The sequence below is a fragment of the Triticum urartu genome, chromosome 5A, assembly GCF_056163025.1.
Source record: "Triticum urartu cultivar PI428250 chromosome 5A, HENAU_Tu73, whole genome shotgun sequence".
In the NCBI taxonomy this organism is placed as follows: domain Eukaryota; kingdom Viridiplantae; phylum Streptophyta; class Magnoliopsida; order Poales; family Poaceae; genus Triticum; species Triticum urartu.
The window spans coordinates 261,807,210-261,820,708 of NC_141877.1; the positions used below are offsets into that span (position 1 = coordinate 261,807,210).

The following is a 13,499-nucleotide window of genomic DNA, read 5'->3' on the forward strand; positions in this document are numbered from 1 at the left end:
GTGTCTGTCTCTCCCACTTTAGTCGGATCGGATTTGATGAAAAGGGTCCTTATGAAGGGTAAATAGAAATTGGCATATCACGTTGTGGTTTTGGCGTAGGTAAGAAACGTTCTTGCTAAGAAACCTATAGCAGCCACGTAAAAATTTGCAACAACAATTAGAGGACGTCTAACTTGTTTTTGCAGCATATGTCGTGTGATGTGATATGGCCAAAGAGGATGTGATGAATGATATATGTGATGTATGAGATTGATCATGTTCTTGTAATAGGAATCACGACTTGCATGTCGATGAGTATGACAACCGGCAGGAGCCATAGGAGTTGTCTTAATTTATTTATGACATGCGTGTCAACATAAACGTCATGTAATTACTTTACTTTATTGCTAAACCGTTAGCCATAATAGTAGAAGTAATAGATGACGAGACAACTTCATGAAGACACGATGATGGAGATCATGGTGTCATGCCGGTGACGATGATGATCATGGAGCCCCGAAGATGGAGATCAAAAGGACCGAAGTGATGATGGCCATATCATGTCACTATTTGATTGCATGTGATGTTTATCATGTTTTTACATCTTATTTGTTTAGAACGACGGTAGCTTAAATAAGATGATCCCTCCCTAAAATTTCAAGAAAGTGTTTTCCCTAACTGTGCACCGTTGCGAAGGTTCGTTGTTTCGAAGCACCACGTGACGATCGGGTGTGATAGATTCTAACGTTCGAATACAATGGGTGTAAGCCAGATTTACACACGCAATATACTTAGATTGACTTGACAAGCCTAGCATGTACAGACATGGCCTCGGAACACGGAAGACCGAAAGGTCGAACATGAGTCGTATAGAAAATACGATCAACATGAAGATGTTCACCGATAATGACTAGTCCGTCTCACGTGATGATCGGACACGGCTTAGTTGATTCGGATCATGTATCACTTAGATGACTAGAGGGATGTCTATCTGAGTGGGAGTTCATTAAATAATCAGATGAACTCAATTATCATGAACATAGTCAAAAGGACTTTGCAAATTATGTCGTAGCTTATGCTTTAGTTCTACTGTTTTAGATACGTTCCTAGAGAAAATTTAGTTGAAAGTTGATAGTAGCAATTATGCGGACTGGGTCCGTAAACTGAGGATTGTCCTCATTGCTGCGCAGAAGGATTATGTCCTTAATGCACCGCTCAGTGAGCTGAACCTCGAGCGTCGGTTGTGGATGTTGCGAACATCTGACATACGCGTTTTGATGACTACATGATAGTTCAGTCCATAATGCTAAATGGTTTAGAATTGAGGCACTAAAGACATTTTTGAAACATCATAGAACATATGAGATGTTCCAAGGACTGAAATTGGGATTTCAGGCTAGTGCCCACGTCAAGAGGTATGAGACCTCTGACAAGTTTCCTAAGCCTGTAAACTAAGGAGAAAAGCTCAATCGTTGAGCATGTGCTCAGATTGTATGAGTACAACAATCACTTGAATCGAGTGGGAGTTAATCTTCCAGATGAGATAGTGATGTTTCTCCAAAGTCACTGCCACCAAGCTACTAGAGCTTCGTGATGAACTATAACATATCAGGGATAGACATGATGATCCTTCAGCAATTCGCGATGTTTGACACCGCGAAAGTAGAAATCAAGTAGGAGCATCAATTTTTGATGGTTAGTAAAACCACTAGTTTCAAGAAGGGCAAGGGAAAGAAGGGATACTTTATGAAACGGCAAATCAGTTGCTGCTCTAGTGAAGAAACCCAAAGTTGAACCCAAGCCCGAGACTAAGTGCTTCGGTAATAAGGGGAACGGTCACTGAAGCAGAACCACCCTAGATACTTGGCAGATGAGAAGGCTGGCAAGGTTGACAGAAGTATGTATTGGACATACATTATATTAAATGTGTACTTTACTAGTACTCCTAGTAGCAGTAGGGTATTAGATATCGGTTCGGTTGCTAAGTGTTAGTAACTCGAAATAAAAGGCTACAGTATAAACGGAGACTAGCCAAAGGTGAGACGACGATATGTGTTGGAAGAGTTTCCAAGGTTGATGTGATCAAACATCGCACGCTCCGTCTACCATCGGGATTGGTGTTAAACCTAAATAATTGTTGTTTGGTGTTTGCGTTGAGCGTAGACATGATTTGATTATGTTTATCGCAATACGGTTATTCATTTACGGAGAATAATGGTTACTCCGTTTATTTGAATAATACTTTCAATGGTCTTGCACCTAAAATGAATGGTTTATTGAATCCCGATCGTAGTGATACACATGTTCATGCCAAAAGATATAAGATAGTAATGATAGTACCACATACTTGTGGCACTGCAATTTGAGTCATATTGGTATAAAATGCATGAAGAAACTCCATACAGATGGATCGTTTGGGCTCACTTGATTTTGAATCACTTGAGACATGCAAATCATACCACATGGGCAAGATGACTGAAAGGCCTCGTTTCAGTAAGATGGAACAAGAAAGCAACTTGTTGGAAGTAATACATTTTGATGTGTGCAGTCCAATGAGTGTTGAGGCATGTAATGGATATCGTTATGTTCTTACTTCACAGAAGATTTGAGTAGATGCTGAGTATATTTACTTGATGAAACAAAAGTCTGAATTATTGAAAGGTTCAAGTAATTTCAGAGTGAAGTTGAAGATCATCGTGACAAGAGGATAAAATGTCTATGATATGATCATAGAGATGAATATCCGAGTTACGAGTTTGGCACACAATTAAGACATTGTGGAAATTGTTTCACGACTAATGCCGCCTGGAACACCATAGTGTGATGGTGTGTCCGAACATCATAGCTGCGCCCTATTGGATGTGGTGCATACCATGATGTCTTTTATCGAATTACCACTATAGTTTATGGGTTAGGCATTAGAGACAACCACATTCACTTTAAATAGGGCACCACGCAATTCCGTTTGAGTCGACACCGTATGAACTATGGTTTAGAGAAACCTAAGCTGTCGTTTCTTAAAAGTTTGGGGCTGCGACGCTTATGTGAAAAAGTTTCAGGCTGATAAGCTCGAACCCAAAGCGGATAAATGCATCTTCATAGGACACCCAAAACAGTTGGGTATACCTCCTGTCTCAGATCCGAAAGCAATAGGGATTGTTTCTCGAATCGGGTCCTTTCTCGAGGAAAAGTTTCTCTCAAAAGAATTGAGTGGGAGGATGGTGGAGACTTGATGAGGTTATTGAACCGTCACTTCAACTAATGTATAGCGGGGCACAAGGAGTTGTTCCTATGGCACTTACACCAATTGAAGTGGAAGCTTATGATAGTGATCATGAAACTTCGGATCAAATCACTACCAAACCTCGTAGGACGACAAGGATGCATACTACTTCAGAGTGGTATGTAATCCTGTCTTGGAAGTCATGTTGCTAGACAACAATGAACCTACGAGCTATGGAGAAGCGATGGTGGGCCCGGATTCCGAAAAATGGCTCGAGGCCATAAAATCCGAGAGAGGATCCATGTATGAAAACAAAGTGTAGACTTTGGAAGAACTACTTGATGGTCGTAAGGCTGTTAGGTACATGTGGATTTTAAAAGAAAGACGGACAATGATGGTATGTATCACCATTAAGAAAGCTCGACTTGTCGTTAAGATGTTTTCCGACAAGTTCAAGGAGTTGACTACGATGAGACTTTCTCACTCGTAGCGATGCCAAGAGTCTGTTGGAATTATGTTAGCAGTTACTGCATTATTTATGAAATCTTACAGATACGATGTCAAAACATTGTTTCCTCGACGATTTTCTTGAGGAAAGGTTGTATGTGATACAACCAGAAGGTTTTGTCAATCCTGAAAGATGCTAAAAAGTATGCAAAGCACCAGCAACCCTTCTAAGGACTGGAGTAAGCATCTCGGAGTTGGAATGTACGCTTTGATGAGATGATCAAAGATTTGGGTTTATACAAAGTTTATGAGAAATTTGTATTTCCAAAGAAGTGAGTGGGAGCACTATATAATTTTTGATGAGTATATGTTGTGAACATATTGTTGATCAGAAATGATGTAGAATTTCTGGAAAGCATATAGGGTCATTTGAAAGGTGTTTTTCAATGGAAAACCTGGATTAAGCTACTTGAACATTGAGCATCAAGATCTATAAGGATAGATCAAAAACGCTTAATGGTATTTTCAAATGAGCACATACCTTGACATGATTTTGAAGGTGTTCAAGATGGATCAGCCAAAGGAGGAGTTCTTTCCTGAGTTGTAAGGTATGAAGTTAAGACTTAAAGCTCAACCACGGCAGAAGAAAGAGGAAGGACGAAGGTCGTCCCCTATGCTTTTGTCATAGGCTCTATACGGTATGCCATGCTGAGTACCGCACCTGATGTGTGCCTTGCCACATGTCTGGCAAGAGGGTACAAAGGTGATCTAGGAGTAGATCACCAGATAGCGGTCAAAATTATCCTTAGAGGAATAAGGATATGTTTCTCGGTTATGGAGGTGATAAAGAGTTCGACGTAAAGAGTTACATCGATGCAAGCTTAACACCTATCTGGATAGCTCTGAGTAGAGATACCGGATTCGTATAGTAGAACAGTTATTTGAAATGGCTCCAAATATAGCGTAGTAGCTGCATCCACAAGATGACACACATACGGATCTGAATGTTGCAGACCCGTAGACTACAACCTCTCTCACAAGCATAACATGATCAAACCCAGAACTCATTGAGTGTTAATCACATAGTGATGTGAACTAGATTATTGAACTCTAGTAAACTCTTTGGATGTTGGTCACATGGCGATGTGACCCGTGAGTGTTAATCACATGGCGATGTGAACTAGATTATTGACTCTAGTGCAAGTGGGAGACTGTTGGAAATATGCCCTAGAGGCAATAATAAATTGGTTATTATTATATTTCCTTGTTCATGATAATCGTTTATTATCCATGCTATAATTGTATTGATAGGAAACTCAGATACATGTGTGGATACATAGACAACACCATGTCCCTAGTAAGCCTCTAGTTGACTAGCTCGTTGATCAATGGATGGTTACGGTTTCCTGACCATGGACATTGGATGTCGTTGATAACGGGATCACATCATTAGGAGAATGATGTGATGGACAAGACCCAATCCTAAGCCTAGCACAAAGATCGTGTAGTTCGTATGCTAAAGCTTTTCTAATGTCAAGTATCATTTCCTTAGACCATGAGATTGTGCAACTCCCGGATACCGTAGGAATGCTTTGGGTGTACCAAACGTCACAACATAACTGGGTGGCTATAAAGGTACACTACGGGTATCTCCGAAAGTGTCTGTTGGGTTGGCACGAATCGAGACTGGGATTTATCACTCCGTGTGACGGAGAGGTATCTCTAGGCCCACTCGGTAGGACATCATCATATGCGCAATGTGACCAAGGAGTTGATCACGGGATGATGTGTTACGGAACGAGTAAAGAGATTTGCCGGTAACGAGATTGAACAAGGTATCGAGATACCGACGATCGAATCTCGGGCAAGTGCAATACCGCTAGACACAGGGAATTGAATACGGGATTGATTGAATCCTCAACATCGTGGTTCATCCGATGAGATCATCGTGGAACATGTGGGAGCTAACATGGGTATCCAGATCCCGCTGTTGGTTATTGGCCGGAGAGTTGTCTCGGTCATGTCTACATGGTTCCCGAACCCGTAGGGTCTACACTTAAGGTTCGGTGACGCTAGGGTTATAGGGAATAGATGTACGTGATTACCGAATGTTGTTCGGAGTCCCGGATGAGATCCCGGACGTCACGAGGAGTTCCGGAATGGTCCGGAGGTAAAGATTTATATATAGGAATTATGGTTTTGGCCACCGGAAGTGTTCCGGGCATCACCGGTAGTGTACCGGGACCACCGGAGGGGTCCAGGGGTCCACCGGGAGGGGCCACGGGCCCCGGAGGCATACATGGGCCAAGTGTGAGAAGGGACCAGCCCCTAGGTGGGCTGGGGCGCCTCCCCACCAAGGCCCATGCGCCTAGGGAGAAGAGGGGGCAAACCCTAAGGACAGATGGGCCCTAAGGCCCATGCCTGGTGCGCCTCCCTCTTCCCCCCACTTGGCCGCCACCCCAGATGGGGATTGGGGCTGCCGCCACCCCTAGGGTGGAAACCCTAGGTGGGGGCGCAGCCCTCCCTCTCCCCCTATATATAGTGGAGGTAAAGGGGCAGCCCAACACCGAAGTTCTGGCGCAGCCCTCCCCCTCTCCCAAGTCCTCCTCCTCTCCCGCGGTGCTTGGCGAAGCCCTGCAGGATTGCCACGCTCCTCCTTCACCACCACGCTGTCGTGCTGCTGCTGGACGGAGTCTTCCCCAACCTCTCCTTCTCCCCTTGCTGGATCAAGGCGTGGGAGACGTCACCGGGCTGCATGTGTGTTGAACGCGGAGGTGCCGTCCGTTCGGCACTAGGATCATCGATGATTTGGATCACGACGAGTACGACTCCATCAACCCCGTTCACTTGAACGCTTCCGCTTAGCGATCTACAAGGGTATGTAGATGCACTCTCTTTTCCCTCGTTGCTAGATTACTACATAGATTGATCTTGGTGATGCGTACAAAAATTTGAATTTCTGCTACGATCCCCAACATTAAACAGATCGGAAGAAAACGCTGCAAAAACTGGACACTTACATTGTGATTTTGGCACTTGTAGAATCGCTCGCCGGCGTTCTGCCCGCGACGGGCTAGGTAGGTCCGCAGTCCAGGCAAGGCACGATTGGCAGGGCCGCCGGATCAGCACCTTCATTCGTGTTTGTCATGTTCTGCAGCTGATATTCCTTACTCCGATTTGGGGATCGATTGAGCAATTGTGCGGCTAGGGTTTCTTCCTTCGATTTGGGGATCAAGTGGGCTAGACAGAGCCGCCGTGGTGGGCCGACCTGAGCCGTTTTCATCCACCAGCCGGCGTTACGCCCCGTCTACACCTCCGCTACAAACGTCGGCACTTCCCATCCTCATCTCACATTAAATAAGTCGCTGAAATACCACGTCCATTCCGTATCCCGACGCGAGTCGACGCCCAACTATACAGTGAGCACACGAGCTCGTCCACGCCTGCGAATTTCCGCATTTACTGTTCTCTAGTTTGTAGGAATACAAATCCTATTCTTATGAAGGAATTCTGTATCTCCACATTTCATAGGAAAATAAACATTAGCAAGGACATATCATTTTCTATTCTTTGGATTTGAGATGTATGGCATCTTATTTTTACAAGTTTCCTATTTCTATGATATTACTGCCCTATTAATCAAATGAGGCCTCAATATAAGTATTAAGCGACAACTGTGATTCAGAGGATTTTAAATTCGTAGGGATAGCAAGACATAGTACTGCAATGCAATTCCCAATAGAATCCTGCAGTACTTTGGTGGCATCAATAGAAAAACAAAGGAATTTAATCCTACAAATCAAACTATTTTTAATGACCCTTTTAAACCAAAGGGTCCCATTCTACTCCCTCCGTTCCTAAATATTTGTTTTTCTAGGCATTTCAAATAACTACTACATACGGATGTATGTAAATATATTTTAGAGTATAGATTCACTCATTTTGCTCCGTATGTAGTCACTTGTTGAAATGCCTAGAAAGACAAGTATTTAGTATTTAGGAACGGAGGGAGTAGTTTCAAACCATGTGTACTTCTCCTTTGCGACACAAGAAAGGATATTGGGGGATGAATGGACAAAACTCAATTGCATTGCAAGTTCTCGCTTATTCACCAGATTACACCGTCCAGCCAGACCCAAAAGGTAAATAACTGTGCATACATAAGCATCAACCCCCTCCCAGCATCTTGACGGGAAAAGAATGGTACATCAAGGGCAAAACTCCCTTGGCTACAGATGTTTTTTTCTCCACCAAACAGAAGAATGAAAACTAGACATGATAACCTCTAGAGCTCAGTTTGCTGTCTGAATAATATAAAACAAGAGGGCACACAGGGCCGCGTGTGTGGAACATGCCTAATTGGCTAATCGGCACGAGACTGGCCAGCTCGGGATGACAGGATGATGCCGACAATGAGACCGTAGAGAGCGAGCGCCTCTGCGAAGATGAGGATGAGGATCATGCCGACAAACAGCTTGGGCTGCTGAGCATTTGCCCTGCAGACAATGACGTTTGATCAGAACGGGGTACAATTTAGGCAAGTTCCAATTGACCCTCCGATGGTAAGGCACGCATGTCAAATCAACAGTATATACAAGGAAAAAGAATTAAATTACATAATCTTTGTACTTAGCAATTATCAGGTCTTACCCAGGGAGCAACAAACCTGTAGAAAGGGAAGAGCTAACTAATAACATTGACAAATACTAAACCCTTAACAAGGAATTAGAATCAGCGTAGCTTAGTTCCAAGTTTGGGAGTTTCATTTACAGATAGCAGTACGCATACATATTGCCAAAACTTAACAAGCAGAGAGAATCATACTAGTAACTAAACATATAGGACATCACACTAATAAACTACAAAGACCAGAACAAATACAAAGTATACAGTTCAGAGAGTATCATAAATCCACAAAGGCGGTTCCACTGAAAAATGTTTTTGCCTGGTGAGCAGCATATATAAAGTAAATCCACCAATAATAGACCGACCTACACAAAATTCATGGTGAAAGAAGTAATTGACATAACAAAGGCTCATCATCTATAGTACGTAGGTGAGGGAAGAAATAGCCAGCGTCATTTTTCTAAAACTCAAGATTGTTTCCTAAGATAATTGGTACAACAAGCATATCATGCCTAGAGTGTAGTACTAATAAGAGCTCGTATATGTTCATCCTCAGATTTCAGCTTATTGATGAATTGTTAGTCTAGTCATAAACAACCTAAGTGGATTTGTGTAGAGAATGATCCATGCTGTAACTGAAATTTACTTCTGTTAAGGCTATATATTGGAGTATACGAGACAACTAAATAAATGAAACTTGAACAGCGAGCCTACAGAGATTCGAATCTCAAACAGAATCCGGCCTATGACATATTGGGTCAGAACCATCCACCTAAATGCATCCCTTCAAAGGCAACACGTGCGCCCTACTACTCCCTCCGTTCCTAAATATAAGTCTTTGGAGAGATTTCACTATGGACTACATACGGAGCAAAATGAGTGAATCATACTCTAAAATGCATCTATATACATACGTATGTGGTCTACAACAAAGACTTGTATTTAGGAACGGAGGGAGTACTATGTAGGCACAGGCGTGAGGCATGTGCATTAACAATGCAAATTAGTCATAAACAAACCAACATACCAGCAAAATCAGTGCGCATAACACAGTAAGAGATGATAAATTGAGCTTACCTGACTCCAGCATCACCAACAATGCCGATGGCCATGCCAGCAGCAAGTCCGGCAAGGCCACAGGCGAGCCCGGAGGAGAGGTGGGCGTAGCCGTCGAAGAGGTAGTAGGGCTTGGCCTTGGGGTTGATCCCGGTACTGATGATGACAGCGATAATAAGCCCGTAGATACCGAGCACTCCAGCCATGACAACGGGCACGATGGACTTCATGACGAGCTCCGGGCGCATGACTCCCATGGACGCCACGCCGACGCCGCTCTTGGCCGTCCCGTAGGCCGCCCCCATACCTGCAAGCATGGGACACGGAAAGATCTCGTCAACGATCGCAGGGACAAACCCAGACCAAAGCGCGCGCTTCGTCTCGGCTGCTAAACGAATCGAATCTACGGAATCGAAGGACCAGCGCGCTAGAAGGGACAACGCTCCGCCGATCCGGGCGGATCAGAGCTCCAACCATATTCCCCCAAACATATGTAAGCTACACAAGAGGCTGGCAAGTTTGAGAGAGATGGGAGAGGGCGTACATGAGAAGACGAGAGCCGCGGCGGCGCCGAGAAAGCCGAAGAAGGGGGCGGTCTCATCGCCGCTGAACACCGACGACATCTTCCTCCTCCTGGTGCTACTGCTGGGATCGGGGTCTGCTCGCTCGACCACCCAAGCAAGAGCTCGAGCTTTTCTGTTGTCGCTTTGGGATTTGGCCTGGGCTTCCACGATCTGATCTGAGGAGGAGGGCGTTGGAGATTGGGGAAGAAGAAGACGTACGGGGTGGGGCGGAATGTTTTTTACTGGACGGTTTTGCCCCTCTGGATGTAGGAGCCGTGTACCCCGTGGTTGCCCGGTCAGGAGGGGCACCGGTGCCCTTGCCTGGGTGTAGATTGTAGAATTGGTGTCTCGCTGCTCGTGGGCCACGTGGAAGGAGCGTTGCGTGGTTGATGTTGTTCCAGCCTCTCTCTTTTTTTTTTGCATTCATGTTGTTCCAGCCTTTCGCGTGCCCATGGGTCGTGCTCTGGAAGCATTGTTAAGAAAATCGTTAACTGGTAGTTGCTTGGTGGGCTGGTGAGTAGGAGATTAATAGGCTAATCGGCAAGTTAATCGACCATTTAATCAATTAATCGGACGATTTATCGGGTAATCGGCTACTCGGGGACCCTATGAGTAGGGATTAATCGGCAAGTTAACTGGTTAATCGGATGAATTCTTGAACAGGGTCTGGAAGACGATTTCTGGCAAGCAGGAGGGGTGAAGTTCGTGTGTCGCGAGTCGTCCATCTGCGTCAATATTCCTAAAAAAAATTAGGGTTTCAATATTCGCAAATTGATTTGTGAATATAATGTTGTGTTGTTAATGTGCGTAGTGCACTTGTAGATCGAGATGGTATACTTGTAGGAGTAAGGTCGGGTACCTCTTCGTGTGCGGTGTGCCGTCTAAATAGTGGATTACAGATTTTTTTTGAGGGGACTAGATTACAGAATCTAACCTATACAAATAGTAAGGATGAGCAAAAACGATTCATTCTGCCGATTGTTTGTGTTGTTCTTGTTACTTGTTGTATATTATTATTATTTTCGAGAGTACGCGAATGCGTATCATATTTTTATAGAAGGCAAAATTTAAAATACAAAAAGAATATAACTTGTTGCGAACAACAAGCGTAGTTTAGACACCACACCAGGCTAGTCCGAAGATAGCGACCATCGACAACACAAACTACAAAGCAAAAGGTGCTTGTCCAAAACAGAGCAACATCGCCGCGTCTCGACCATCGCCCGACACCTCCGAAGACAACACCAACTCCCGGTGAACTTCCCTCGTCGACGCACCATCCACCCTTCAATGCCTAAAAGAAAGTGGCAAGTAGATGGCAGAACTTGATCAGTTCACAAAAGACACCGTCTTGGATTCACCGGCGATGACGTACATTGCGCCACTGAAGATCGTCTTAGACAACGACGAGCACCGAAATAGCTCAACATGGAACCTCGAGACTGTGTCTTCAAACGCGATGCTCCCAACAGAGTAACGACGTAGAGGACGCCGCCATCACGCCGATTCAACCCGAACCTAGGCTTTCGCCCGGAGACCGCTACCAATCACAAGCGCGAGAGATGGAGATGCCGACACACCTTGGCGGAGCCTCCAAGGAGGGGAACGACGCCCACGGACGCCGTCGCCGCCTCACGGGCAGGAATTTCTTCCGGATCACCCTGCACCTCCATCCCTGCCCTCCAAATTGGGGCCACAACATCCAAGTTGGCCAGTCCACCGCCGCCGCACCACCTCACCATCATAGCCGAGAAGTCGTGGTCCCTCCAAGACCCACACAGCCAGGAGCACACAGCCATACCACCAACACCTCCACGGCAGAGAACTCGCCGAGCTCTCTTCATGCCCGACCAAGGGTCCCCGGACCGCACACCAAACCGTCAGGCCAACTCTCGGCAGACGGCTATGTCACGTCCCTACAACCCAGATTGGACCCATCCGGCCCACTCCACCGCCTCCAACGCCCACGACCACGAGGGCACCATGACGGAGGCATAAAGACTGCGCGTGCTCGGCCGCCACAAGCGCAGCCGCTCTTGGCCGAGCACCACCACGCCACCATGCCCTAACCGCGCCGCAGCCGCCTTGACCCGCCTAGTCATGTGTTGTCGCCTCCAGGAGGGGCCACCGCGCCGCAACCAGCTACTCCCGCGAGCCCCAGCCACGCTCCTCCACCCCACTGCGAGGCTCCGACGTGCGCCGTTACTCCAGCTCTAGATCTCGCAGCCCAACCAGCGCGAGGGGCATGCCCGACCAGCACGAGCGCCAGATCCTGCCACCGCCAGCCGCCCACGGGCTTTGCCCGCCGACATGCGCCGACGGCGGCGAGGGGGTGAGGGAGAGGGGGCGGCGGCGGCGATGTCTAGGGTTTCCACCCGAGCCTCCCCTGGGGGGCGACACGGGGGCGAGAGGTGGGGGACGGAAGGTCCCTTCTAATGTGTGGTTTCTCACGACAAAAGATACCATTGTTCTCATGCAAGAACTATCATCTTCGACCAACATTTCTATAGAAGAAATGGAAGACAACGGTTTTTTCCAAGCGATTGGAGCATATCAACAATATCAACAAAGAGGAGCAGAGTTACATCCAAGGAGTTTACTAGAAAGGTTAGTTCTTCTTGTATATTTGGTCTTGATACATGTTTCCTGTTCTAGACCCGTTAATCTCTCTAACACTTTTTGAATTTAGCACTCATGTTTATGTGCTAGCTACTCCCTCCGTCCGATGAAAAGTGTATATATAGAAATTTCAAGACAGATTATGAAGTGAAGTAAATAATGCATTGGAAAGGTGCAAGTCACTATCTCTCTACTCTTTAATTACCCAACCTCCAATGAGCTAAGTGCATGTAAAAATTAAGAAGGCCAAGTGTAGAATGTTATTGGTCTTGATTACCGTGTGATGAGAGAGGCGTATTTTTTATTTTAAAATACATTGGAAAGATAAAAATACACTCTTTTGTGGACAAATTTTAAAGCCAAACGTACACTCTTCACCAGACGGAGGGAGTATGTGTTTTTGTACTTGTTTGTTTCCTACGAATATCTCTGTTGTCGCACATATTAAGTCTGTTTAGTATGAGATATTATGATCTAGAATCTTAAGATACAAATAAAAATCATCACAGTTACTTTATGTGTGTAAAAATTGTTGCATTAAGTTACAAATGCTCAAAGTTAACATTATGATGCTAAACTTGTTAGTTACAATTAATGAAAATTTAATTAATTAATCATTTTGATTTATTTATGGGTCAACTTCACAATTAGAAATGTTACAACAATTGTGATGTAGAATTCTTCCAATTTAAATGAAAATTTATTTCAATATTTTTGTGTATGTAATTTTTTTATGTTAAGTCACTGACACACTAAAACTTAATATTGGCATATAGTATCTTACAATGGAAAAAAAAGATGGCAGCAGCTAAAAGTGTTGTGTTAAGTTACAAGGCTGAAACTTAATATTCTAACGCATAACTGCTTTTGGTGCTCCCTCCTGCCACATACCACGTGATGTAGGGTGGAACCCTAGGGGCCAATCTTTTACGATTTGGAGGGGGAATCCCGAAGAACACGACGAACACACGAGGGAAATCACGAAG

At 45.0% G+C, this 13,499-nt stretch overlaps 1 protein-coding gene across 1 annotated transcript; it reads right to left on the minus strand.

The window, feature by feature from the left end:
* Window positions 1-7,720: 7,720 nt before the first annotated feature.
* Window positions 7,721-10,176, minus strand: LOC125508344 (V-type proton ATPase 16 kDa proteolipid subunit). The gene is made up of 3 exons (XM_048673044.1): window positions 9,876-10,176; window positions 9,353-9,638; window positions 7,721-8,145 (listed from the first exon to the last, which is right to left on the minus strand). The coding sequence occupies exons 1-3, from the start codon at window positions 9,952-9,954 to the stop codon at window positions 8,013-8,015; spliced, it is 498 nt and encodes a 165-aa protein (XP_048529001.1). The 5' UTR covers window positions 9,955-10,176; the 3' UTR covers window positions 7,721-8,012.
* Between the last annotated feature and the right edge of the window lie 3,323 nt (window positions 10,177-13,499).